Source organism: Galeopterus variegatus, unplaced genomic scaffold (genome assembly GCF_000696425.1).
Source record: "Galeopterus variegatus unplaced genomic scaffold, G_variegatus-3.0.2 Scaffold1107, whole genome shotgun sequence".
Classification (NCBI taxonomy): domain Eukaryota; kingdom Metazoa; phylum Chordata; class Mammalia; order Dermoptera; family Cynocephalidae; genus Galeopterus; species Galeopterus variegatus.
In genome coordinates, this window is record NW_007727218.1 from 30,343 (window position 1) to 56,765 (window position 26,423).

Here is a 26,423-nt window from a genome sequence, read left to right on the forward strand (position 1 = left end):
GTTGCAATGCGTTTGTATTGTCCTGGAAACTAATCTGGCCCTAATGCTGGAGCACGAAAGGAAATAGGCAGCAGGCCTGGGAGCAGTGACAGCAGCTGTGCCTTCTCTTTGTCCTTCGCATCAGCTGAGTTTTCATGGGAGCCTGGTGTTTTGACAGAACTCTGAATATTTGCATTTGAAGGGGGAGGGTCTGTCTCTTCCCACTGAACCACAGGGAGTGGGATAAAAGGTAAGGTAGAGGGGTCAGATTGTTGCAAGAGCATGCAATGGGGGATTAAAGCAATGCAAATTTTGCAGCTCCAGGGTATTTTGTGTCATGAATTGCAAGTTTCACCTGAGAGTGAATTTCCCAGAGTGTTCACACAGGTGTTAAATCCATGAGGCTGTTTTGGTAACCACAGATTCATCATTGGAGGCTGTCATGTTTATTTTATGCTGGCAAATGTTTATTGAGCACCTTCTACAGAGCAGTCACAAGGTGCCTCCTCGTTCATTCATTCTCCACTCTTATCTTCACCACGGGTTGAAACTGAAGCAAGTATTTTGCACTTATTTGTATTAAAATGTAAAATGTTCACTTATTTTCTCTACAAGTAGGTAGTATTTTGTATTCCACATATAAAGGTATTTCTGCATAGAAATGAGTTAAATTATTGTCTGTACTAAGATTTCCTAAAGTTATTCCACATTTTTATTATATTATAGATCATGACAATTCTCTTTAAAATATCGAAATTTAGTAATTTGCTGGGGTATTTATCATGTACTCTCTTAGTTAATCCTTTTAATAATCGTAGATAAATTATGATATCCCTTTCTTCTCAAATGCTCTAAAAATGTTAAAGTGACCAAAACTACACTGATCCAAGACACAAGCACAGAATTTCCATCCTCGGTTGCTGTACCTTTTGGTCAACATGGTGCCCTATATCTTTGACTTGGTGTCCAAACCCATTTTACATCTTCTCCTATTCTTCTCCAGAATCCTCTAGCTGTGGAGATGGTGCTGTCCCTGGTTCATAGTTTCATGATTTGTTGCTTGTCTGTTTCTTCCTTCCCAGAAGGCCAGGGCTTTGTGAGTGAGGATGAATACCTGGAAATCTCTGACATCAAACGTGACCAATCTGGGGAGTATGAATGCAGTGCCTTGAACGATGTCGCTGCCCCCGATGTGCGGAAAGTAAAGATCACTGTAAACTGTGAGTTGATCTGCAGTCAGGGAGCTCCAGGGGAAGGTGGCATAAGGATTAAGGGGACAAGCTGGTAAGGGCAGTCTACCTTCTTCTTTTTTTTTTTTTCTTGAAATGTGCAGAACTCACTACAAAGTAAGTAGATTTTATCAAACATCAAGTTGCAGAGGGTTAAATGCACTATGTGGGCATGTTATGTCCACAGATGAGTGGGCGGCTGGAGCATGTCATACTTTACAGCAGTTGCAGAGCCCTGCAGAATGTTTGCCTCAATGTAATAAGTGCATTTCATATAACATTCATCTAAAGGCCAACAATTCGGATGGAAATTGCATAAATAATTTACTTTAAAATTATTTGGGAAGAAGGTAGACTGTGAATAACAAGCACATTCTTTCTTCCGTGATTCTCTGGACTTCTAATACTAAAGTAAGATGCTATCTCCGGAGAGAGCCGTGTGTCTGCCATCAGGAAAACACTTCTTCAGCTTGCTTTTGCCCCATCATTGCCTCCGTGGCCATTTGTCCCTGGGTCTTCCTGTGACTGTCAAAGCTTTCAGCAAATGGGAGAACTGTTAACTTAGAATCGGTTTGAAGGCCCGAAGGAGATGCTAATATCCTCAACCAACAAGTTATTTTCCCAAAATAAATGGTTATTTCACTGGGAGAGAGAGGTGTCACAAGAAATCCATTCACATAGAAAGCAGCTAGATGTGTCTTTCACCTCTTTCATGGAGAGACCCTATGTGTTGTTTTTTTTTTTTTTTCCATCCACAGACCCTCCCTATATCTCAAAAGCCAAGAACACGGGTGCGTCAGTTGGTCAGAAGGGCATCCTGAGCTGTGAAGCCTCAGCAGTCCCCACGGCTGAATTCCAGTGGTTCAAGGAGGACACCAGGTACCGTGGAAGTGGAGGGAGGGCAGCACTGAAGTGCGGTGATGGGTTGATTCCACGTGGAAGGAGGATGATAAAGTAAGGGGAAGATAAGACATAACTCCTCTTTGCTATACAGTTAAGGATTCACATGATTTCTATTTATTTTGATAGGTCATCAAGTTGAACAGAAAACAAACATGACTCTAGACTCTCAGACTTCAGGAAACTGGAGGTCAGAATACAACTGAAAATGCAAAGAGAAACGTGCAGATCCGTGGAGAAAAAGTGGCTGAAGTCCACACTCTACTAAAATTGAACAATCAAATATTAAGACCACTAAAAAAAAAAAGAAAGAAAAGAAACTGGAGGAAACTGAGAAGTGGACCGAACGCACTGACTTTGTTTCAGCATCTGGGATTAGTTGCAGAGATGGTAGTCCTTGATGACTAGAAGCCAGTACATTTAGTCTATTGAGCATGACCATTGCCTTAGTTTATTCTGTGCTGCTATAACAGAATACCTGAAACTGAGTAGTTTATAAAGAACAGAGATTTATAACTCATGGCTCTGGAGGCTGGGAAGTCCAAAATCTAGGTGCCAGCATCTGGCAAGGGCCTTCTTGCTGTGTCATCCCACGACAGAAGGTGGACGGGCAAGAGAGCACATGCAGGAGGCAGAGAGTGGGGGGCAGACTCATCCTTTTATCAGCAAGCCACTCCTGCAACATGACATTAATTTATTCCTAATCACCTCTTAAAGGTCCCACCTCTCAATACTGTTGCACTGGTGATTAAGTTTTCTACACGTGAACTCTGGGAGAGACATTCAAACCATAGCAATCATCCATTCCCTTTTCCGAGTGATAGAGGCCATGGTACTTAGGATTTGAGTTGGAGGGACTGGATTACTTAGAGAAAAGGATTTTTGTGAGGACAAGGGCCTCCTCATAGGATGAATCTATGGTTATCTTCGGGTTCCGACAGTGCCTCTGCCTTGTGTTCCAGTCTGTTTGCAGAACCAGAGCAGCAGTAACTTGTCTCATTGCAGGTTAGCCACCGGCCTGGACGGAGTGAGGATTGAGAGCAAAGGCCGCATATCCACTCTGACTTTCTTCAATGTCTCTGAAAAAGATTATGGGAACTACACTTGCGTGGCCACAAACAAGCTTGGGAACACCAACGCCAGCATCACATTGTATGGTGAGTGCAGGAAGCCTGGATGCAGTGAGCTCGGCCATGGGGGGAGCCTGAGCAACTCAGGAGGGAGGGGGCATGATGTGCTTGGCCTGTGTCCATACTTCTCAGCCCACCACCCTTAGTAGGAAATGCTGCTCCCTGTTCCTCCCCCAGCATGTGGGACAGTGATGTTTACAAGGTGGTTGATTCTCCTGGTCCTTGAAAGGCAAGGTTTGCCTTTTCAAAAGGAGTAAACCAAATTTCAAATCAAATTGAATGGTGATTGCATAAAGAAAATAGAAACATGGGAAAGTTCAATTGCAGGACTGCCTAAAGGGCTGTGGGGATGGATTAGATAAATGTAAAGATTCCTTCTGTTATAGGAGTCTGTGATTCTGGGTCTAAATTTACAGGTTAAGCCAAGCCAACTGTTGCCATCATGATTCTCATGTTGATTGCCATGTCATGTTCTCATTCACTGGGGTGAATGGAGCAGAAGTCTGAGTCCTCATCAGATGACTGCTCTACCCACACCTGGAGCATCAGACCCTTCTCTGAGGGTCCTTCCCTTCCATGTGGATAGAAAGGCCTCAGGAGCCATGACTGGCCTCCCTAGAAGCCCTTATCACTCCCTCAATCCATCTCCTCACACTGCTGAGTCCATATCATGTGCAACATTCCACACCATGGGCCGAGGCCAGCTCGTTGTGATATTTTATGTGTGTACATATTTGTTTATTCACTGAGGTTTGGTTGGAGGGAAGCATCTGATGAGCAGGATGAGAGGTATCCATTTTTCCATGTGCACCTCAACCCTGAACCAGCTTTCAGCATTGACATGAACTAAAATTTGTCCACCAACCATCTGAAATGTGTGATCTATGTCTTTTGTTTTCTCTCTGCATTGTGTGTGCATTGTGCTGTGTGTGTCTTAGAAATAAGCCCCTCATCAGCAGTGGCAGGTGGGTATAGCATGTTCCTTCCTTCCTCTGCCTGCCTGAATGCTTATGCTTTTGAACTTGAGCCTATTTCAAAGATGGGCTTGCCTGCTCCACATCCCTGATTTATTTCTCCATAGTGGATAGACTTCAGGAGGGTTGGTTGCAGTTTAGATGACAAGCATGAAGAATATGATGGCTTTCACAGACACACTTATCAATATAGATTTCAGGGGAATGGGCTTTTGCCCCCAAAACAGTAAACTTTTACTTGGTCACCTTTGAAAAGGATGATTGTTGTGCTCTTTCTGCACACAGCACCACCAAGAGGAACCCCTCCCAGAGACCAAATGGATATTAGATGACTGTCTCCATGGAGAAGGCACCCTAGTATGAATGTTTTATTTTTTTAGCCCAAGGCAAAGCAGGCTAATGACTTAGTTCTAAAACCTTTATTTTAAAATAGGATTATTATTTATAATGGTAATATCTACCTTTACCAAAATTTACTAGTTCCTAAGGCATCATGTTAGCACTGTGCAAGACAGGCTATTAACCCCATTTTTCAGAGAAGGAAAGAGAGGACCAAAGAGTTTGGGCAACGCTGAAGCATGCTAGCTAATGGATAGGTGCAAATGAGACCCAGAATTGGACCCCTTCATCAGGTACTGGAGAACTTACCAGAGGATAGAGAAAGAAGGACACAGGCACACACTCACACACACCCTCGCACAGTTAGATGAAGCAGCAGTGGGTGCTCAGCTCTGCTTGCAGAGGTGGAGGCCTCACAGCCCTACTTTTTAAGATGTCAATCTCAGCCGCATGGAAAGTGATAACATTCGAGTCTTCAAGATCTGGGCCAGCTCTGCAACTGTCACTTTCCACAGCTCTCAATCCAGGGCACTCACAGACTTGTGGTCCTGCCCACACCTGGATGATCATGAATGCCTATCCCATCTTAATAAAACTGAGAGGAAAGGGTGGAATTGGGTGCCACCCTGCCACTGGCCTGCCATTACCCCATTAGCAGGATTGCTGGTGGCAGGGAATGTGGTCAATAGAAGGGCCTAGTACTGACAATGGAATCACCTGGATTCTTGTTCCTCTCAGCCACGAACTAAAATGTGTGTCATAGCAGATAACAACAGCCAATGTATACCAAGATCTCCTTAGTCTGCTCAGGCTGCCAGAGCAAAATACCGTAGACTGGATGCCTTGAACAACACAGCTACGGAGGCTCACAGTCTGAGGTCCAGGTTCCAGCTCATGAAGTCCTGGTGAGGGCCCACTACTTGGCCTGTAGACAGCTGCTGTGTCCTCACTTGGCCTCTCCTCTGAGTGCTCATGGAGAGAAAGAGACAGAGACAAAGAGAGAACACGCACATGAGCACAAGAGGGAGCTCTCTAGTGTCTCTTCTTATTAGGACACTAATCACATAGGATCAGGGCCTCACCTTTATGACCTCATTTAACCTTAATTGTCTCCCTATAACCCCCTTCTCCAAATATAGCCACACTGAGGGTGAGGACTTCAACATAAAAACTTGGACACAACTCAATCCACGGCAAAGACAGATCCACATCCAAGTTTAGACTCACTTTAGTGACTTACACTTGCTGAGGCTTCCTTTCCTCATTTATGCTATGAGGATATTAATACCCCCCTTGAAAGGCTGGCGAGAGGATTAAATAAAGTCATATATATATATAAAGAGTCCCATAAATGCTATCTATGTTTAGATGTCTGACCTTGACAACACACAGAGACTGCAGGCCTCAGTTTACTCAGCCAAAATTGGGATGGTATTTCCTGGCCTGCCGACATGCAAGTCATTGTGAATTGCCAGTAAGATAATGTGCATCAGAGTGGTGTGGCTAACTGAAAGGGGTTGTATTCATGCAAGGTGCTATGATTCCTACCGGGATCTGCCTGCACCTTCTGTGACATAGCCCATCCTGTCACTACTTCCCTGCATATGCCTGCCAGAATGACTGCTCAACTGGACTTCTGCTTTCCTTCTCTCAAACCCTCCTGTGCTCTGTTCCTACAGCACCCACCAATCCCTTTCATTCACCCTTGCTCACTACACCTTAGAGTCCATTCGCCTTGCAGTATCCTTTCCTGAAGAAAGCCTTCCCTGACTTCTGAGTGGGTCACTTCCCCCATCACACACCCTGTCACACCTTGCTTCTGACTGCTGCACTCTCACAGTTTGTCGACTAGCATTCATTCAACAAACAGGCATTCAGTACATGATACGGGCCAGGCACTGTTCGAATTGATATGGATACAACAGTGACCAATGGGTAAACTCCTTGTTTCTATGGACTTTACCTTCTAGTTGCAACTTTGCTTTTGTTTAATTTATTTAGTTTGTTTGATTAAAGTCTCCCTTCCTCTTTAGCCTGTAAACTCCATGAACATAGGGACTGTGTCTGGATTGATACGAAGGACCTACCACAGAGGTCTACACGCGTAGCTGGTCAGGGAGATTTTGTTGAAAGAATGAATGCATGCATATATGCAGAGATCAAACGGTTGTGCTGGTGGAGCCCCAAATTCAGCAGTCAGGAACTGAAATGTGGCAGAATGGAGGAAGGGGTATGTGCCTCAGAGGGTCTCTGAGGCCAGGCTATGCTGCTATCTGGCTGAATGGCTTTTTTTCTTTTTTTCAATCTCATTGGGCTTGGGTTTTTCCATCAGTGAAAGCATTTTAAATGAAGTGTCCTCCGTGGTTTCCACAAAGCCTAATTCTCTGAGAGTATGACCGAGTGGCAGTAGATTCAGTGCAAGATTTGAGTGGTAGTGTCCAGTCGACCCACCCTTTCCACGGCCACTGTGCTCTTTCTAATCCTCAGCGCCCCATAGTTGTGGCTGACTGTCACCAACCATTTTTAATGTGTAGGGCCACCAGACTTAGTGTCTTATCTGTTTTATCTCAATGACTCTATGAAGTAAGTACTATATTTATTCTGATTTTACACATGAGGAATTGAGAGGTTAGACAGATAACTCAAATCACACTGGCTTACAAGCGCTTAAGCTGGGATTTGAGCCTATGGACCCCAACTCCAGAGTCTGAGTGTTTTACTACTATAGTCACATGTTGCTTAATGACAGGGAAATGTTTCAAGAAATGTGTCATTAAGTGATTTTGTCATTGTGCAAACATCATAGAGTATACTTAGGTGAACCTACATGGTGTAGTCTACTACACACCTAGGCTGTGTGGTATGGCCTGTGGTTCTGACCACCATCATGTATGCGGTCTATCGTTGACCAAGATGTCATCGTGCAGTGCATGATTCTATTTCAATGCAACTCACAATACTCAGCAGCCCATCACGGGTATCACTGGATGATCTTCTCAATGGCACCCCATGCCACCAATTAGTCTGCTCGGACCCATCTCCCACACCGCATTCTCCTCTCCTCTAGCTATCTCCTTCTGAGCCCATTCTTTTAAAGGACAATTTTTACATTTACAACCCATATAATCATACTTGCCAAACACACACCCCATTGCCGGGCATGCATGTGTGTTGACGCAGACTGTAAGTCTGCTTTTTGAGAGATTCCTTTGACTGCCCCTGTGATCCCATACACCATGCTTTCCTCACACACACCTTTCCTATATTTCCACAACTATATGCAAAGGACAAAGGAAAATGGAGTAAAAGCAATTTCAAAAGAATACAGAAGACAAAGACTACGACGGTGGGTTGGTGCGTGGGTTGAAAGAGGAAATGATTCGGGAGCATGTAAGAGACAGCGTGGTAGGCAGATGATCATCAAAGATGAATCAGCGGTTGGCATTGATATGAAGTGCCTCTTCCTCACCCACCTGTTGCCTTCCCTCACAGAGCCACAGAGACAGGGCAGTCGCTTAGGCAGAGCACTAAGGCAATGCAGCATTTTATTTTATTTTATTTTTTATTTTTATTTTTTTTGTCTTTTTGTCTTTTTCCGTGTCCGGCAACGGATCGCAACCCTCAGTGTTGCCCCTGTACCAGACCGGGGACCGGCAACGGGATCGCAACCCTCGGTGTTGCTCCCGTGCCTCGCTCAGCCAGCGAGCGGGAACCGGTCCGCATGTGGGATCCGAACAAGTGCGGGAGCGCCACCGCACTTCCCAAGCGGCGCACTATCCAGTGCGCCACCGGGCCAGCCCTAGCATTTTAGACCACCCAGTTTCCCTAGACCCAGGCAGCAGCGGGTGCTGGAGAGGTGGCGGGGTGCAGAGAAGAGCCCAGACCTAGCAGCTTAGGACAACAGGGTTCCAGTCCCAACTCTGACACAGACAAGCCAAGGTGCTGTCGGCTCCTCAGTTGTCTGTAAAATGTCAGAACAGAGCAAGGTGGACACCCTGGTGACTTCAGCTACCTCACTCTCTGTTCCGAATTTGAGAAATGGTGGGAAAACAGGCTAGGGGACAGGTCTCCAAAAGCTAGCATCCATACCGTGGAAATGGTAGCAAGCACCCATGCTATTGAAAGGCTGCTTGCTGTAAGTATCTGTCAGCTCCATTAGTGGATGCAGCCATGTGAAGGCCCACCTGGAGCCCTGGCACCTTGACATCTTCCCAGGCCTGCATGCAGTAGGAGGTGATCAGGCTCAGCTTGCTGGTCACAGCTCTGTCCCCGTGGAAGTCATTCACTTTCTCTCAACTTGGGAGCCAACCCACATTGCTTCGTCTGAGTCTTGAGCAAGAGGCTCCATTTCCCTGTCCTTTGAGTACAAAGAGGGAAGATTCTTGACTTGATTCCATCCAGCACTGCAGAGTCGGATGCGCTTAGTGAGGCATATAAACGCCTGGATTACTGTAACTGGCAGGGGAGAGGGACGGAGAGCTCAAACAAAGCCCAAAAGGAGGGGGTGCCACAGAGAGAAAAACAGATTTCTCACATTTTATCTGTGAAATTGTAGTGACACAAATTGGTTGCATTGAGTTAAGTGTCAGGCATGGGGACAACTCATAGGAATCTTGACATTGCACATGAAAATGGCAAAATACTGCAGTCAAGGCAGCATCTGGGCTCTGGGTCTTTCCTCAGGCAAAGCCTCAACGCCCTGGCTGCAGCCAAGACTGCAGCCCACCTCGGCAGCTCCTGGAAGCCATGAGGACAATCTGTGTTTTCTTTTGCTAATGGCTGTTTCTCTAGAAAAAGTGTACATATTAGACTGGCTTTCCAAACCAGAAGTTCTGCAGCCAGAGTCTGCGCCGGCCGGCTGCCCTCTCCACGCCCTTTGCGGGCTGCTCCTGAGGGCATGTGCCCCCCCCAGTGCATCCCCATGTACTCTGGTCCTCTGCCCCATTTCCCCTGACAGTCCACTACTAAGGTGACCTGACAACACACCTTTCCCCAGGTGGCCAGGTGGCACATGTAGAGTGGGCACAAAAGATCCAAGGGTCTCTTCAGCATGCCCTCCACGAACCACGCCCTCTTCTCTCCCCTTCCCCTCCAAGCCTCTGACAGGGAGACCCCGTCTGCCATCTCCACTTCCCCCAGTCTGCCCCAGCTGTCTCCCCTAATGCTCAGCCTCCTCAGTGCCAGACCCTGCTTGGCCCCCAACTCCCCTCTTCTGGCTTCTGTGACATAACTGGTGTTGACTCGCTTCCCACCTTTCCATCTCAGCCTGCTTCTAGCTCCCCCACTGCCTGCCCCGTGAGTCTGCCCGGGGTGGGGCTGCAGCTGGAGGGGAGGGGCTGTTCCACGTCTTCAGGCATGTTCAGAGCTGCATTTCCTGGCCTGTGTTACACTTGCTCTGGGTGCTTTCAAAATGCAGATTTGTGAGCCTCGCCCCTGACTCATTTAATCAAAATCTCTAGGGCAGGTTTTGAAAATGTGCTTTTAAAGCAAACTCTCTGAGGGAATCCTATGCACATTGAAGATTGATGGTGTCTGAGCAATAGTCAGATAACAACCAAATCTGTATCTTCAGGACGCCCCAGAATTCTGAGCTATCAACTACTCTCCTTTCCTGAATGTTCCAAGGGTATCTCAAATTTCGTCTTTCTGTCCTGGATCCCCCTTTCAGGTCTGCCTCACCTTTTACCTGTGCACTCACTGGAATCGCTGCAGTCATCGCCGACTTCATTCTCCCCTGCCCTTACCTGTCAGCCAGCCAGACCTGCAAGTAGTCCCCGCATTTACTCTACCCAATTCACATGCTCACTAACACTGCAGCACGCATCCCACCTGGACATTTGTGACATTCTCTTACTGGTTCCCTTGTCTTTGGTAACCCTCCTCCAATCTGTCTGCCACATCAAGGCCAAGTGAACTTTCCAAAATTCAGAATGGACCTTGTCATTGCAGTTGCTGAAGACTTCTGCCTGCCAGAACACCTTCCAGGTGTTAAGGCTGTTCTCTCCCTGTGTGATCAGCCTACCCTCACAGCCTCAATTCCCCCGCCCCTGTTTCTGCCCTTCTGTGGATCCCCCAGGTAATCCCTCTGTGTCCCTGTTCCCTCACACAGCCCAGTCTTTGACCATGGTGCTTGCGTTCCCGTCCATCTAGTCAGCAAATATTTATTTAGCGCTTAATACATGCCAGGAATTGTACTAAGGACTGATGTACAAGGAGGAATGGAGCTTCTGACCTTGCACAAACAAAGCAAATAGACAATTGCAATGAATGTAAGCGCCATGCTCGAGGAATGAAGAATCCACCAGCTTTAAGGGTCAGCCACACATGGCTTTAGACACCTAAGAACACTTTGAGATAGATGCTGTTATTATTTCTGTTTCACAGAGGAAGAGCCTAGAGCTCAGAGAACTTAAGTAATGTGACTGAATTCCCCCCAGTAGGAATTCCTCCACAGAATGAAGCGGCAACACCAGGTTTTGTACCGAAGTCTGTTTCTTAATCCCTTAATTCCTTAATCCCAGGTTTCTGTCTAACCCATGTGTATACCATCTCTCCCAGTGGGTTGGAGGGTCGCGGATGCAGGCTTTCACCTTCTTTTCTGTATGATAAGATCGTACTTATCCTTCCAGGCCTTCCTCAGATACGCTCTGTCTGTAGATCATTTGTGAGCCCCAATGCAGAACCAATCCTTCATCCTTTGGGCTCTTGTGGTGGCTTACCCTTAGGTTTGTATTTTGCTCGTATTTGTTTCTGCACTCAGAGAACATAACACTGTATCTTGCAATGGTGTGGCCCAGCAAATGTCTGTTGAATTAATAAACATAGCTTCCAGTCAACGGGGGCATCAGTCACAGCCTCTACACAATTGGAAACTTCACTAACCAAAGGAAAGACACATACTCAAAAGGACTTGCAGTTCCCTTCCCCATGGGAGCCAGTTAGCTATTTCCCCAATTTTCCCTTGCATTCTTGCCTCTCATATGTCCCAATTCTAATTTGAAATTTAGGGTCCCCTCCCTGCCCTGCTTGGGTCTTCCTTGTGAGGGCCGCTGTATCAAATATTCCAATTCACCATTTAGGAGGACATTTGTCACATGATTTCTTCTTGCAGAGACATCAAAAGCTGAACATATTGGTCTATTTCCTGCTGATAACGTATATGATTTTACATTTTCCACATCCACAACTAAAATCCAGGTGGGAGGGAATGAGTCAGAGAGAAATACCATTGCTTTTGGCTGATGACAGCAGCATAATCATTTGTATTTTCTCCAACTTGCAAAATGTCAACATATTAGAAAAAAAATATGCAGACATTTCACATTTCATTCCTGACGAGGTTCCTTGTTCGCTCGCACCCGCCTGCTCGAGCTGAATCACTGACATCTGGCTGTTAGCCTCGCAGGAGAATTTATCACCCAGCATGCAGGGTGTGCAAGTCAGCGCGGACGCAGGGCCCGGCCCAGCACCGACGAAAGTCGGGTCTCTTTCAGGTTTGTGATGAGCTGACAGATTTGAATCAACTTCAGATATTAACTTCTTAGGCTTTGTCTTTGTGGTGAGCCCAAAACAGGGGTGTTAGAGAGAACAAAACAAAGATGGCTGTCTTTTTGCCTCTTCCTCCACCTGTCTTGGTGGCGCTGCAGAGCCCAGGTAATCTTACTTGTAAAACCCCGCAGAGCCAGGTTTTCTTCTGTAATTAAAGGCAATGGAGGGAAAGTTCCCTTTGAAGGGAGGAGATGCACCTTCATCAGCAGGCGCGGCTGAAAATAGGCTCATGTTTCACCAACACGTGTAACACACACACCCTCTAATTAGATTTCCTTGCTCCTCTTTTAATCACCAAGAACATCATTATTCTTTTGGTTCCTCATTAGGAAGGCCACACAGTTCGTAATGATACTTATAAAACCTATCCAAATTTCAGAACAAAACTGTATCTTCTTAGACTTCAAATGTTTCATTGATCTCACTGTTCTATCAACAAGTTCAACTTGCCTGCGGGGCGTTTTTTCTTTCTTTTTTTAAATGGGATCACCCTCCCACCTGCCATTTTAGTAGAATGACAGCTATGTAGCATGCGATTGCTGGACACCTGTGCCATATTTTCATGACAACTGCAGGAAGGAAAACAGTAACACCTCCCAGTGTCTCCACTGTACATGTACACTGTGTTTTTAAGTTTCAAAATCTCTTAAAAGGCAGGGTCTCATTGGGAAGCTTATATATTTTTCTGGGAGCTTCGTGCTGAGTCTGGGTTCTATGACTGTCAACCTGCCATTCAGGAGGGTGACAAGCCATCCCCTAAATGCAGCAGCAGGCTCTCAGTTCCAGGGCTGCTAGGCCTGAGGCGCCCAATTCCTATTCTGCAGGCAGGGCTTACATTTATATTAAACCCTATTATTTTAAGTTTCTTAAAAATCAAAGGTTGAGTATATTAAATTTACCAAAATAAATAGCCTCTCAAAGTAGCCTTTACTTTATCTGTGCGTTCGTGTGTTACGAGTTTCACCCCTGCTGAGCTCCACGTCTGGACACATGGACCCCCTCTGACCCACCGTGCCACACGCCACTTGGCCTTGATGCCATTTTGCCATTTGTGAAATTTATCTCTCGACCATTTCTGTCTCTCTCTCTGTTCTCTGTCTGGAAAAGTAACGTTTTTGTTTGCGTATCTGTCCCCAAGGTATTCTGTTGTTGTTGTCGTCGTAGGTCACAGTTTGTTCCGTGGCTTTGCACCCTCATCTCAGCTTTCGTTTTCAAAGATGTTCAACTTCAGGCATGAAGGGAGCCATTAATTTTGAGCATCGAAAGGGGGAAGGAGGAGAGATTGGAGTAATGGGAAAGGGCATAATTACATGTTCTCACTTTCAATTTATGCCTGAAAAATATTTAATTAAGCCTCGTATTTGCAGCAGTCATTCTATCGAATTGAGTCATTGTTAACCATAAATAGAGAAAGATTTCTTAAATGGGGCATTTGCCCAGAAAAAGAATAAGCCTTCTAAATACACTTCCTCAGAAGAACTGGCCTTCGTTCGGAAGCTTTTATCTACGATTAGCAGCTCCCTAAGGCCTCACTGACTAGCCAGGGCCAAGTTTGCTCTCAGCTGGTGTTTGAGAATCACCTTTGAGAAACTAGCGTTCCAAAGCATCTCTATTTAAAGCAGGATCCCCACACAGATGCTATTTTAAATATCAGCAATTGTCATCCTCATTCTAATTCCCCTAATATTTATTCATCCTTTACTGTGTATTTGATGATTTTATACACCATCTTACCAATCCTCAGAGCAACCCTGCGAGGGTGTATAAACCCACCCCTTCCCCATTTTGTGCATAAAGAAGCTGTTTTGGGGAAGTTGACTTTCCTGTCCAAGGTCTTCTGCTAGCGCATGGAAGAGGCAGAATCCAAATTCAGTTCTCTCTGACTCTTAACTTCAGTCCTCTGAAGACCAGCCAACAGGCAGGATGTTCCTGAGATGAAAGGGATTTGAGGTTATTTGTTCCCAATGGCTTTCTTCCCAGAATCTGTGAGGTTTTAAAAAATATTTGTCTGTTTGTTTATTTATTTAGAGTAGGGCAGAGGCTGTGCTAGGTCCTGCTGGAATATAAGCTCTTTGAAGGTATCGACTGTGTCTATCTTTCATTCTGGCACATGGCAGGCGTCCAGTGATACTTGTTGAATGAATGCTGTGACTTCCCCAAGGCGGGCTCTAGGTCCATTTCCTTTGCAGAGTGCACCGTCTGCCCTTGGACCTGGCCTCAGAGCTGGAAAACACTCTGACCTTTCAACTATCTCACCTCTTCACTCACTCCCCACCACACCCTCACCCCAGGTTCAACATACTTGGAAAGGATCTAAATAAGCCAGTATTAGTCTCAACTAAGAAGTACAAGTGGGGGGCATGGAACACCAGTCCAAAGCAGCAGTGACCATGTGCCAGGCACTCTATTAACCATTCTGTTCCCTTAATCCTGTACACTCAGTACTGTAACCCCTATTTTCAATGAGAAGATTGAAAGTACCATGTTGAAGATCACGATTGTCAAACTAGAGTCAGCACTTAAACCCAAATTTGCCTGACACCAGAGTTGCCAGGAATAGTTGCACGGTGGTCTGTGGCTTGACCCCAAAAGAGGTTTAGGGCCTCATGGACAAGACGGCAATGCCAAGTGGGGTGGGCAGTGCAAGGAAAAGCTTTGTTGAGGTGTCCAGTGGTCGTTTCTCCCACCTGTCCTTCCACGAACCCTGTGTCTTTGTCTTTCTTTCAGTTCCATCTTTTCTTCAAACTCTTGGCTTTTATCAGGTGCATTTCAGGGTCAGTTTTCTAGAACAGAAGATATTATTGAAAATCTGCCTCCCATTTACAAGTCTTAGATTCTAGGTTGTATATAAGAATTACCTTTCTCCCTATTTCCATCAAAATAAATGAATAAATACACAACTAAACACACACCATTTGAATTCCTGACCCTGTTTATTGAAATTAAAACTGGTATCACCTGGTATGCAGCTGTTACCTAGAGGCCAATGTAGAAAAAAAAAAAACATACTAAACCTGACTCTGAAGACATGTGTTCAAGTTTCAGTGCTACCATAGCTGAGCTCAGAGTGAGGCATTCCTTCCATGTAACACAAGGTGGCTATGCAGATTCATTGAGCTAACATTTGCAAAAGTCTCATGGCAGCCTAAGGGACCAAATCGGAGCCCTGAGAGGTCATGGGACCTCACCAAATTAGTTAAATAGCAGTGATGCATTCCCTCTTCTACATTAAAGCACAAAGAAGCATTTGGGCAAGCCAGGCGAGTGACCATAGTACACAGAAGCCTTGTGGGAGAGATCAACCCAGATGCTTTCCTTTTCTCATTTTTATTCAGACAGTTACTGTAAAGATGCAATTAAAGAATCAGTTCATTGCTGATGGCTTTTGTCTCACACACTCCAGCCTGGGGAGTGGAACATAGATGTAAGCCACTCTCTTCTGATCCAAACAAAGCCTGAGAGCCCCCCAGTACAGCCCTCACTCTACCGGCATTTGGCTTAGCTGCCAAGTCACAAATGTGCTCAGGCTCTATGAGGAAAGCAATGCTAGTTTTAATCTCTATCAAAGTGGAGGAGATTAATTCTCTGGCTGCAGTAGCCCATTCATTTCTCATAGACCATTTGATGACAGGTGCTTTGGCAGTAAATTGCCATATCATCTGATGGTATGAAACATTGCTCATCATACCTGCTACAGTATACACCCTGAAGCCACTTGGAAAATGGGGCCAAAAAGGGAAACTTCAGGGTCTAGGAATGTTTGGTGCCCTTTTGCAGTCTCAGGAGGAAATGGGATGCAAGGTGCAAAAAGCCAGAGTGGTGATGGTTTTGTAGAAACCATCTTGGAGAAAGCTGTCTGGCTGCTCACCAGCTGTCCCATCTAACACCAGATGTGGAGTTTCCATTCATGTGATAACTCAGAATGCTAACAGAAGGGCCTTGGAGGTCAGTTATCCAATCTCGCCTCCTCTCAATTTGCACATGAGAGAACCAAGGTCCAGACAGGGATGACACTCAGCTAGGGAGCAGCAGAGTCACATAGGAAAACTGAGTTCCCAGTCTATTGTTCCTCTCATCCATGATGCTGCAGTCCCTGGAAAACATGCACAAATGATCATTTTCCATAGAGAGGAAGTCAAGTTGTAAGAATCAAAGGCACAAACTCTGGGGACAGCGATTTGGTTATAATCCAGCTCCTGGTATACAAAGTGTGTGACCGTAGGCAAGGTGTTTAGTTGCTCTACTCCTAGTTTCCCTGCTTATAAAGTGGGAATGACACAGCACATAGTTTGTAGGGTTGCTGTGATGATTACATGAGTTAATATATTTACTATTTAGAATCATGTTTGCCACAAAGCACAACATTGATGTGTGTCATCCTCATCATCCCAAGTAAGTTGAGAAGCCTGTGTTTCTACTAAGTCGCCCTCACGGTTTCCACTCCTTGGAACATGCAACAGAAGCCAAATGTAGCTGCAAACCCTCTGCCCAATAAGCACCGAGCATCTTATGACAACTGCTGCACACCACCAGAAACACTCATTTCTCTTTAGCATTCCTCCCCCTTTTCTCTCCGTACCTCACTCTTTCATGCTTTGCTTTCCTTATGTTCCCTTCTCCTCTTTGCTTTAGCTATAACCAACTGGTACTGATAGTGTGACATCCACAGAAATGCTTACATCCACTGGTAGGACTTGGAATAAGGTGATTTCTATACTAAAGCCCTCTCTCTCTCTCGCTCTCTCTACAGTGGAGTATATTAGGGCTTCAGTTGTTTCTTAAGTCAATATCAACATGATAGAATAGACAAAAACATATATATGTATACACACACATTACATACATATATATATATAACTAGTCTTACATATATGTCAAATATATAAAAGATGTTTTTAAAAAGTATATGATATACTTTTAAAGAAAAAAATAAACATATACACACATACATATACATACTTTTAAAGAAACATGTGGGCCTTATAAATCTGCATTGCTCATTGCTTATTTCTTATTAAACTTATTTAAAATTTTAAGTCATTCAATTTTTGCAGAAGACAGTTTGGAGAATTACCTTTAGCTTCAACTAGAGCATTTTCCAACTCAGCACATGGTATAACCCAGTAGGATTTTTAGGATGTGTGTCAGGACTGCTGGAGGCCCCAGAATTAGGCTACTTTTTTATAAATATTTATGGATCCTCCCTGTGGAGCACAGCCCTGTGCTAGAACCTGGATCCTGCCATTGTTTTATAATTACTCAGTAACAAAAATGTGGATAAATATGAGCCAACCTTCAAGCTATCAAGTGAACACATCTTTTTAGATCATCAGGGCAGTGTGTACATTAAGTCAGCGAAAGAGCGGTACCGTGTAGAAATCCCTGGGGTAGGAACCATTGTATGTTTATTCCTGATCCGTGTAGAAATCCCTGGGGTAGGAACCATTGTATGTTTATTCCTGATGTGAGAGACCTGATCCCCCTAAGCAAAAGGTTCAGTCAGTGCCTCTCTAGCCAAGCATGGATCCATGCCACCAGGTTAGAAGGTAAGCCAAATGGCTTGGATCCTGTCTAAGGAGACCCTGCACAGCACCTTAGCTTTTTGAAGGAGGAATGCTTATTTCCAGTGGGCCAATTTGCTTCTCAAAGAGGCTGTGAAGTCCTGGCTTGGAGAGGCATGCCATCTTGTCTGCATCTCCTTCCCTTTGTCCCTGGTCATACAGGAATGCCTCTCGATGGCTTTTAATCCTTTGGCAACACTCAGTTTTGCTTTCCCTGGGATATGCTCTGCTTGCGAGCTACTGGTCTTAACAACCCTAAGTGCTTGCAAATAAAGGTGACGGGGGAGCACAGAGGCAGGGTTGGACACTTGTACATCTGCCCCGGGCCCTTGGAACAGGCTAGAACAATCCCATTTTGCATGGTTTGTGTTCTTGAGGCACAGCAGATGAGAGGAAAGCAGCACTCGCGATGCTGTGGCTTGTTTCCCGGTGAAAGGCAGACGATGAACGAGGGATGGGGGAAAGGGCCAGAGGGAGGGAAGAAGCAAGAAGGAGGTAAAGGGAGAGCTCTTGCAGGGGAGTCCTCAGGTGGCACCTTGTTTCTTTCTTCTCCGTTGCCTTAGGAGAGGCACTGCCGACTACTGGGACAAGTCCAATCACAGTCTTTAAAACTCTAGGATAATTATTCATCCTTCCTCAGCTGCTGCAGGAGGAGCCTTCACAATGTCTAAACTGCACATACTGAGAATGAAAAGTCAGCCACATCAACACCTGCACTTCTGTTGCCCACAAACCGTCTCCATCTCTCCCCACTTCTCCCCCTGCTGCTCCTGACCCCTTCTGGATCCTCTCCTCCCCCCATGCCTATATTTTCCCACTTACCCCTGCCTGTACTGGATGCTGCCTCCACGCATACAGCACAGTTAGAGGCACTGCTTGCGAAGTGGCTATCAGGTCCTGCCTCACTACTGAGCACTGTCTGTTGCCTCAACCTTCGGGCTCTCAGGCTTAAATGACTGTCCTCAGCTCCCCCATTTATTTTTTAAACCCAGCCTTTCAGAGCAGGCTGTAGTGGTCAAGGCATCCCGATGACTTGCCCTTTGAGTTGCTATATATGTTCCCAGTGGGCATTTTTCATTTGTCCAGACTTGGAAGGGTCGATGGGGGAGGGGAAGTGGGGGAATGTTCAGAGAAGCATGTCTGTGCATTTGCTTGTCAGGGAATAAGGAAGGTGTCCTTTGGGTACCTGCTAATGGGTCTGTCTCTCTTTCCCCTACACAGGGCCTGGAGCAGTCATTGATGGTGTAAACTCGGCCTCTAGAGCACTGGCTTGTCTCTGGCTATCAGGCACCCTCTTTGCTCACTTCTTCATCAAGTTTTGATAAGAAACCACAGGTCCTCTGAGCAACGCCTGCTTCTCCATATCACAGACTTTAAGCTACACTGCGGAGGGCAAACCAGTTTGGGCTTCTTTTTGTTTGTTTCTATTCTTCTTGGTATTTTGTTTTTTGGGGTTTCCTTTGGTTTATTTGCTTTTATTTTGCCAGTTTGAATGAGTGGGGCTCGGGGGAGGGGTGGGCAGGGTTCTACCCCATGTACGATAATCACTCATTGGTGTGTCCAAAAATGGAATCCGCTCCTGCTACCTTGGCTCGTCCCTTTCCTCTACTTCTCCCCCATCATCATTACCACCAACATCCCTGACCCTCCCCAACACACATCCAAACATAAGTTTCTTTTGGGCAAAAAATGTGCCTCATGATAAACACCCTGAAGATACAAGTCGACTCATGATATAGTACACAGCAAGACTTACATACAAGTGTCCTATTATCTGTGTCTTTCAAGCTCTGGATCATTTTCCTGATTATAATGTACATATACCTCCCTCCATGTTGATTACTATCTCCTTCCAGAGGGTTCACATCTCTTCTTTCTGGGAAGTTACCTCACTGTACCCATCTTGCCATCTTCCCTAGTCACTCTGCCCTGTCCATTTCTTCCACCAGGTGCAGGGACGAGAGGCATGAGGCTATGCCAGCAACCCTAAACTAAACCTTTAGAAGTCAGGTGACCAGAAGAGGGGGGCACATTTTGAGGGTAGTGCTGTTCAACTTTAAAAATTGATGCTGTTCAACTCAAAAAGTAATTGACAGATAAATGATCAGCTCTCCATCAGAGTAATCAGAGTTATCCATCTACTCAGCTGTCTGATTTCTCGCTCCATCCAGTTATCTACCCACCTGTCTTCCTCTCTAGCAATCTGTATACTCGCTTTATCAATCGATTAATGTAATTGTCTAATACTTCTTTCTGTTTCTCTCCCCACTACTCACTATCAATTCATCACCACGTTAACCTCTAATCATGTTGTGTCTGTCCCACTGTATTCACGTGTACCATCAGCAGACTCTGGCATCTTCAAAATTACCTGTCAGCTTCCCACATGAAAGCCAATGATCTCACAGGCTAACAGCATAGAAAAGCAATACCCTATGTCATGGACTCTTTGGAATGTGGTAACCCATCCACCTAAAGTAGATGCCGTTAACAGATGGACCAAAGTAGCAAATTAATGATTAGTTACGCACTATTCCCAGAAGAGACTGGTTCCTAAGACATTTTCTTGGGAAGCAGATAAGTCACGGTAAAGCCTTGATCAGCACTGTGGTTTTTCTTTCACGCTTGAAGGACTAAGGCACCAACCTTGCTTCTCTCAGTCTTTCAACAAAGTGCATGTCGGGAGCCTGTGGGACCTACTTCATGGCTGGCTTTTCCTTAACAGCAGGAATGTAAGAGAGAAACACACACCTGTCTCTGCGACGTGAAGAGAGCAGCCCACCCATCCGAGTGTGGTGACTCCAGCTAGCTTCTCCTCTCTGCTCCAGTTCTGGTTTAATCTGTTTGAAAACTATCCAGTAAAAAGCTGATGGAGGCCAATTACATGGTGGGTATATTGACGACTCTGGTATTTGGTTCAGGAAGCTCTTCTGAGCTGAGGGCACTTGAACAACTGACTTAATTTCCAAGCACTTGATTAACACAACACCACAAACAGAAGCGGGACGTGCAAGTGATACAGTTTCCTCTCATGCAGGCTGCTTCTCCAGTGGCTTTGGGGAAGACTGTCCCCAGAGCCCGTGTTCAAAACAGATCCAGCGTACAAACAAGAGTTGACCCAACCTTTCTGCATTGTCTCTTGGGACAAAAAGAACTCATCCTGCAAGGGTGCCTGTGATTCAGAAGAGCAGCATTGAAAACCACACCGGGCTTTGCTGCAGGGACGGACCTGCTGGGAGGACAGGAAAGAGGCATCAACATGACGCTCTCAGAGACCTGCCCTGCCTCAGTTGGAAGACCTCTTCAGGTCCTCAGTCTAAAAAGAAAAAACTTCACAGAGTTCCATTTCCTTAATTCCTAATTGATCTCCTTCCTCCAGTATAAGTGCCCTCTCTGTGTCTGTCCATTATGGTACATGAACATGATATCCACAGTGGGGAAATACACATGACACATACAAACATAGGCTGTCTTGGCACTGACAGACAAAAGCTGGGCACAGTTGTAAGAGGTAGAGCTGGTGCAAGTGAAATTAATATTGCATTTGCCGGCTGTAAACAGACATCTGCATTTCCTAGTGAGCTGCCAGGAGCCAGATTCTGAGAACACGAGTGATGTGCCAGAAGCAATATATGAATTCCAAGTTCCAGGCACAATCATGAACAGGCACAAATTCAGAACTAAAGGTCGGGCATTAACGTTTCAGACCTGTCACCACATTCAGCACCTGGAGCCAGGTTGGTGTCAAACATTGTATGAAAATTGTATGTGTCATTTGAGTGTCGTACTGATGATATTTGTTACTCTGGAGAACAATAAATGTGGACTTGTGGGAAATGGATGGTCTTGGAGAACACAGTGCTTGAAACGGACAAGCTATGCCTATTCCTTACTCCAAAACTGGTTCTAAATGAAAGAGTTCATCCTCTTTGCCAAGGATGATCAGAACCTTTCAAATCCAATGAGGTTGGTCTCAGAGTCACTCTGGAACTCTGCTCTGCCACCTTCCACTGAATACTAGATACTTCTGTTGGTTCCCTATTTCACCCACGCTGCAGAGGGAAAGAAGTGCTGCAGTCGATCCTCATCTGTCTGGGTTAAAGAAGACAAAGCAAATGAAACCCAAGGCAACTAGGGCACTGGGAGTGAAAGTGGCTTCTCTTAACAGCAGACGTATTCCAGCTTCTGTGTTGTTCGAGTTACTTTGGTGGATGGCTCCATGTGGCCATAGCTGTTACTCAACATTTTGAAGCCTAGAGAACAGCAAATGCCTCCTAAAGAGAGTATCCACACTTACACACACTTTTCTGACTTTACACACACAGAGTAATTGGACAAAGCCTGCTGGATAGATTTGTTCAGGGTGCTAGGGGTGGGGGTGGGGTGGGGGCAAGGGAGGAAAACACACCTCTGAACAACGTGTCGCTCTTCGTGGGTTTTCCACGTGGAAAGGAAACCAAATAAGGATTATCAGGAGATCAGGTGAGAGGAATTCAGCAGCAGTTACTGTGTTTTGGGAAAGGGAAGGGTTTCGAAGTTAGTATGTACTTCCATTAAAGTAATGCCAATGACAGTGTCGGTGTGAAGGCTCCGGCCGAGCGCATCTTTCAGTAGTTTCATGTCAAGTGCCTGATACAGTCATCTGCAAATCTAAGCAAGTGTGTTTAGTTTTTCTCATCCTTGTTTTAATTGGGGGAGGGGGGAGATAGGGCAGTGGTTGTCGACACATGCACATACTTTACGCCGAGAACACTGGGCGTGGTTTTTCTGCTGCAAGTGTGCTCAACTGAGCAGAAGGAGAGAGAAGGCTTTGTGTCAAAAAGAGACTGGGCCTCTGTCCTCTGAAGTCTACGCCTCTTGTTATGGGCTGGACAGTTAGTTCTCAGAACATGAGTGGGAAGTGTGCTCTGGGACTCTAGAATCTCCACACCTGAGGCTTAGTTTAAGGGTTTTTTTCTGAATTAAAGCAGTGGACTCGCCCTCAATGACAAGGAGTTGGCAAGTTCCACTTATGTTGAAAGAACTTTTACATCAAAAGAGCAGAGAACCCCAAAGCGGGCAGTTGATCTCAAAGAGAGCTTAACCCGGTCACACACCAGGGGTGGCTGTAAATTGAACACTCAAGTTTTGGTGGATGTTTCCAGTGCCAATGGGGATGCCTATGCTTCTATGGTTGTATATTGTGGTCACCAGCCCCACTGTGGGAGGGAAGGAATGGCTTAAGAAGAGGTGTGATCTGGTGGCAGTGGCGTCTTTCCCCAATTTGATCATGAGTAGTCACCAGAGAAAAACTGCCTTTGTAATACCTAGAACCAGTCAAAAAAGAAGAAAAAAAAAAGTCCCTGTGGAATTAAGGGAAGCAGCATAAAATTTTTCTTATTTGGCAAAATGCATTTTTTTTTTCCTTTTTCTCCAACAACAAGAATCTTTTGCTTTCACTTTGCACAAGTCCATTCCTGGAAACTCTCACATCAACTGCCTCCTTTTCTATTATCCAAAGCTTCCCTGCCTTTTTCTTTTCAGACAGACAAGTTCGAGCAGTTGCAGTAAAACTTCACAGGTGTGTACGTAGGAAGGCAATGTTTTCAAAAAGATACCATATGATGAGAACTTCCAATGATTACTAAAAGAAAACAAATAAAAATGCCAGTCTCATTTCCCTCATTTCTTACTTTGGAGAAGAGAAGCAAATGAAAGGAGGAAGAAATAGATTTGCAGCTAAAAGATGTGGCAAAAAGATACAGCTGAGCCAGTGCAATTTAGCCTTCAGGTGCGGGATGCTGAGAGCCCAAAGGAATGTGAAGTGGACTTAATTAGATGCAATTGTCTTCATCCTGAAAGTAGTCAGCTAAGCTTAATTTCCAGCATTTTGAAAGAATTCCTTCTTGTTTCTTTCAGGGGTGCCCTTTTAAGGCACACGGATGTTCCACACCATTGAGTGGAGAAAGAAAGATTGTGAACCCTATACTAGCCTCGTGGGGCTACCTTCTACGTTATTGGGCAGATTTCTAAGGATATCAGTAATAACAATGATGTGTAATAATAACTGCCCTTGTGTTAGTAAAGGGAGCATTTTTAGTCATTCAGAAATTCTTGTGACATGTAAAGTGCAGTTGTGAGGAATGTGTGGGTGTACGAGATGTATCTGTCAAGTTCAGAGTCCTCTAGATTTAAAAAAAGAATTATGACTTATCAATGGTGCCATTATCGCTGTGTCAGACAATGGGTGTGCCCATTTTCACAATTATCCTTAAGAAAAATCTATGTTCAAATGCTTTAAAAAGTTATCACATGATACAAGAGTATAACTTTGTCGGCCTCTAGAGATTTTTGTTTCGTTTTGTTTTAATTTCTTATTTTTTCCTTCAAAAAAATCAATGAAGACTGATTTCTGTCAATAATTGTATTAAGGGTGAATATACTACCTGAATTTTGTGCATGTTACATTGTAGTTGTAACCTTTTCTAATTCAGGATGAATACGAGATGGTTGTGATTGTGCAGTGTATCAATAAAGTTTAAAGAAGTTTGTAACTTTCGGGGGCTGTTTATTAGGACATCTCACTGATAACTGGAGTGGGGAGAAGCAAAACAGGCTATGCTTCTCCCATACGTGTGTTTCAGGCTTTGCAGAGTAGATGCAATCAGAAAAAGGATTCGCTCTCTCTCACAGACTCACACACACACACACACACACACACACACACACACACAGGATAAAAGGCAGTCTAAGCACTTTCCATGTTACATCTGTATATCAAATATACAGATGTACATGCTATTTACAAATCAGCTGCAGCCTCAAAGTCCTAGGCCTCAAGTCCATTTATTGACCTAGGCTAAAAAGAAATGAGAAGGGAAATATCAGAAAAATAATGACCAGATACTGCCCTGTTTGTGCATGGCACTCCTTAACCGTTCCTGCTGCTCGATGGCACTCAAGTAAGCACCATTTTAACAAGGGTAAGAATGAGAAGACATAGTGACGATGGCGTTCATTCATTCTTAAAAGTATGTGCATTGGGCTGATTTTTATTCATCTTAGGTTTTCCTTAGCTCATGTAATGGTTTCTCACAGAACAGCATGAGAAAGAGCCCTGGCAAAAAGCTCCATTCCTCTGGTTGCCATTTCTAAAACATCTTTCTCTTCCAGTAAAACTCTGTCCCTTCATCACACATTCATCTGCTTTTCTGAAGGAAGGGGTATTAACTTCTTTCTTATGACTCGGTTTCTCATCGGCCACTGGTATATTGATGAAGCCCTGCTAGTTCCTCTCTTAACTAGGTACATGGCCTTGGATGGGCACTGGGCCTTCTCAGACTTTGCTTCTCATCTGTATCTTTTTTTTTTTTTGGTCCTTTTTGAGACCGGCCGCACCACGCTCAGCCAGTGAGCGCACTGGCCATCCCTCTATAGGATCCGAACCCGCGGCGGGAGCGCTGCTGCGCTCCCAGCGCCGCACTCTCCCGAGTGCGCCACAGGCTCGGCCCATCTGTATCATTTTTGAATTTAATTACATACCTCAATGTGTTCAAAATTCTCTGGACAATTTTTTTTTTCTCTTCCAACCACTGGATTTTCCAAGACTGTCTCCAAATAAAGCTTAGGGACAGTGGCTGATTATCATTTAGGAACTCAGTAGAAAATGTATTAAACTTCTTTAGTTAATTTTACAGCACGGGTAGCTTCTGTGGCAAAGCCCTGAGCTAAAGTTACGAGGCTTATGTTCCTGTTTGCCTCCTACTTAGACAAGGGCTACCAACCTTCCATGACTCAGTCTCTCCCACTGGGGATGAAACACAGATAACTTGATAGACTGGATACATGCTCCTTGTAAATTAAAACGGCAAGTAAATGCTAGGTATCAACGATTGCAAGTTTCCAGTTTCCTTAGGCTCATTGCAAAATCATGACTTGTTGAGGAAATGGATTTCCAGTTCCCCTAACCCTCTTAACACCTTTAGTTCTCACTTTTTCCTCTCCTTTTTATTCTTCCTTTGTGTCATGCTCTTCCCATCTGCACCTGCCTCTCTCCCACTCCTGCTTGTACCACACACTAACCCATCCACCCGCTCTCCTGCTGGCACAGACATTTATCAGCCATCTTTCCATCTGTCCACTCCGCTCCATCCATCACTGATGTACCAATTTCCTCTTCCATCAGCTAACCACTCACCTATCCATCCACATATTATTTCTCCATTTATCTAACCCTTACTCCATCTACACACTCATGCACCTCCCTTATGTGGCTATTCTTCATCTATTTATTTAAACCATGTATCCATTCCCCAGCTGTCAATCCATCTACCAACCATCCTCCAACTAGCCTTTGGCAGACATACCTATTTAGAAATCTACTTCAAGGTAATGAAAATCTTTGCCGTTATCTCTCTACTCCACAAGGGAGGCTTTATCTAGTTATTCTTAAGCACAACAGCTAAACGAATGGATGCATTTTTGTTATCTTCGCCCAAAGTACTCCCTATTAAAAACACATACATAGAGAAGTGCTTTTGGAGATATATTAAGGGCATACCTGTTTCTATCAAAGTATATTAAAGTAGGAAGAGGATGGAGAATTTAGTGGAATGGAAACATCCAGAAGAGCAGATGTCGATGTTTAACTTTCTGACACCGGGAACGTGATCATGCAGTGAACACAAATGACTGAAAAACAGACAGGAGAAACCTCAGCTGGCAACTACCCCTTCTTTTCCCACAGTTTGATTTGCTGTTGAATAAATCAGCTTTGAAACCCAA

At 44.9% G+C, this 26,423-nt stretch overlaps 1 protein-coding gene across 1 annotated transcript; it reads left to right on the forward strand.

Moving 5' to 3' along the window:
- The first annotated feature begins 977 nt into the window (after window positions 1–977).
- Window positions 978–24,193, forward strand: OPCML (opioid binding protein/cell adhesion molecule-like). Its single transcript, XM_008574792.1, has 4 exons — window positions 978–1,199; window positions 1,967–2,087; window positions 3,114–3,265; window positions 18,882–24,193. Exons 1-4 carry the CDS (start codon window positions 1,001–1,003, stop codon window positions 18,980–18,982), a joined length of 573 nt encoding a protein of 190 aa, XP_008573014.1. The 5' UTR covers window positions 978–1,000; the 3' UTR covers window positions 18,983–24,193.
- The last annotated feature ends 2,230 nt before the right edge of the window (window positions 24,194–26,423 follow it).

Excerpts from the sequence above, each read along its gene's own strand:
- OPCML (XM_008574792.1), top strand. The coding sequence starts at position 1,001 with ATGGTGCTGTCCCTGGTTCATAGTTTCATGATTTGTTGCTTGTCTGTT. Across the intron at positions 1,200-1,966 it reads AGTAAAGATCACTGTAAACT|ACCCTCCCTATATCTCAAAA; the intron begins GTGAGTTGATCT and ends TTCCATCCACAG. Across the intron at positions 3,266-18,881 it reads CGCCAGCATCACATTGTATG|GGCCTGGAGCAGTCATTGAT; the intron begins GTGAGTGCAGGA and ends TCCCCTACACAG.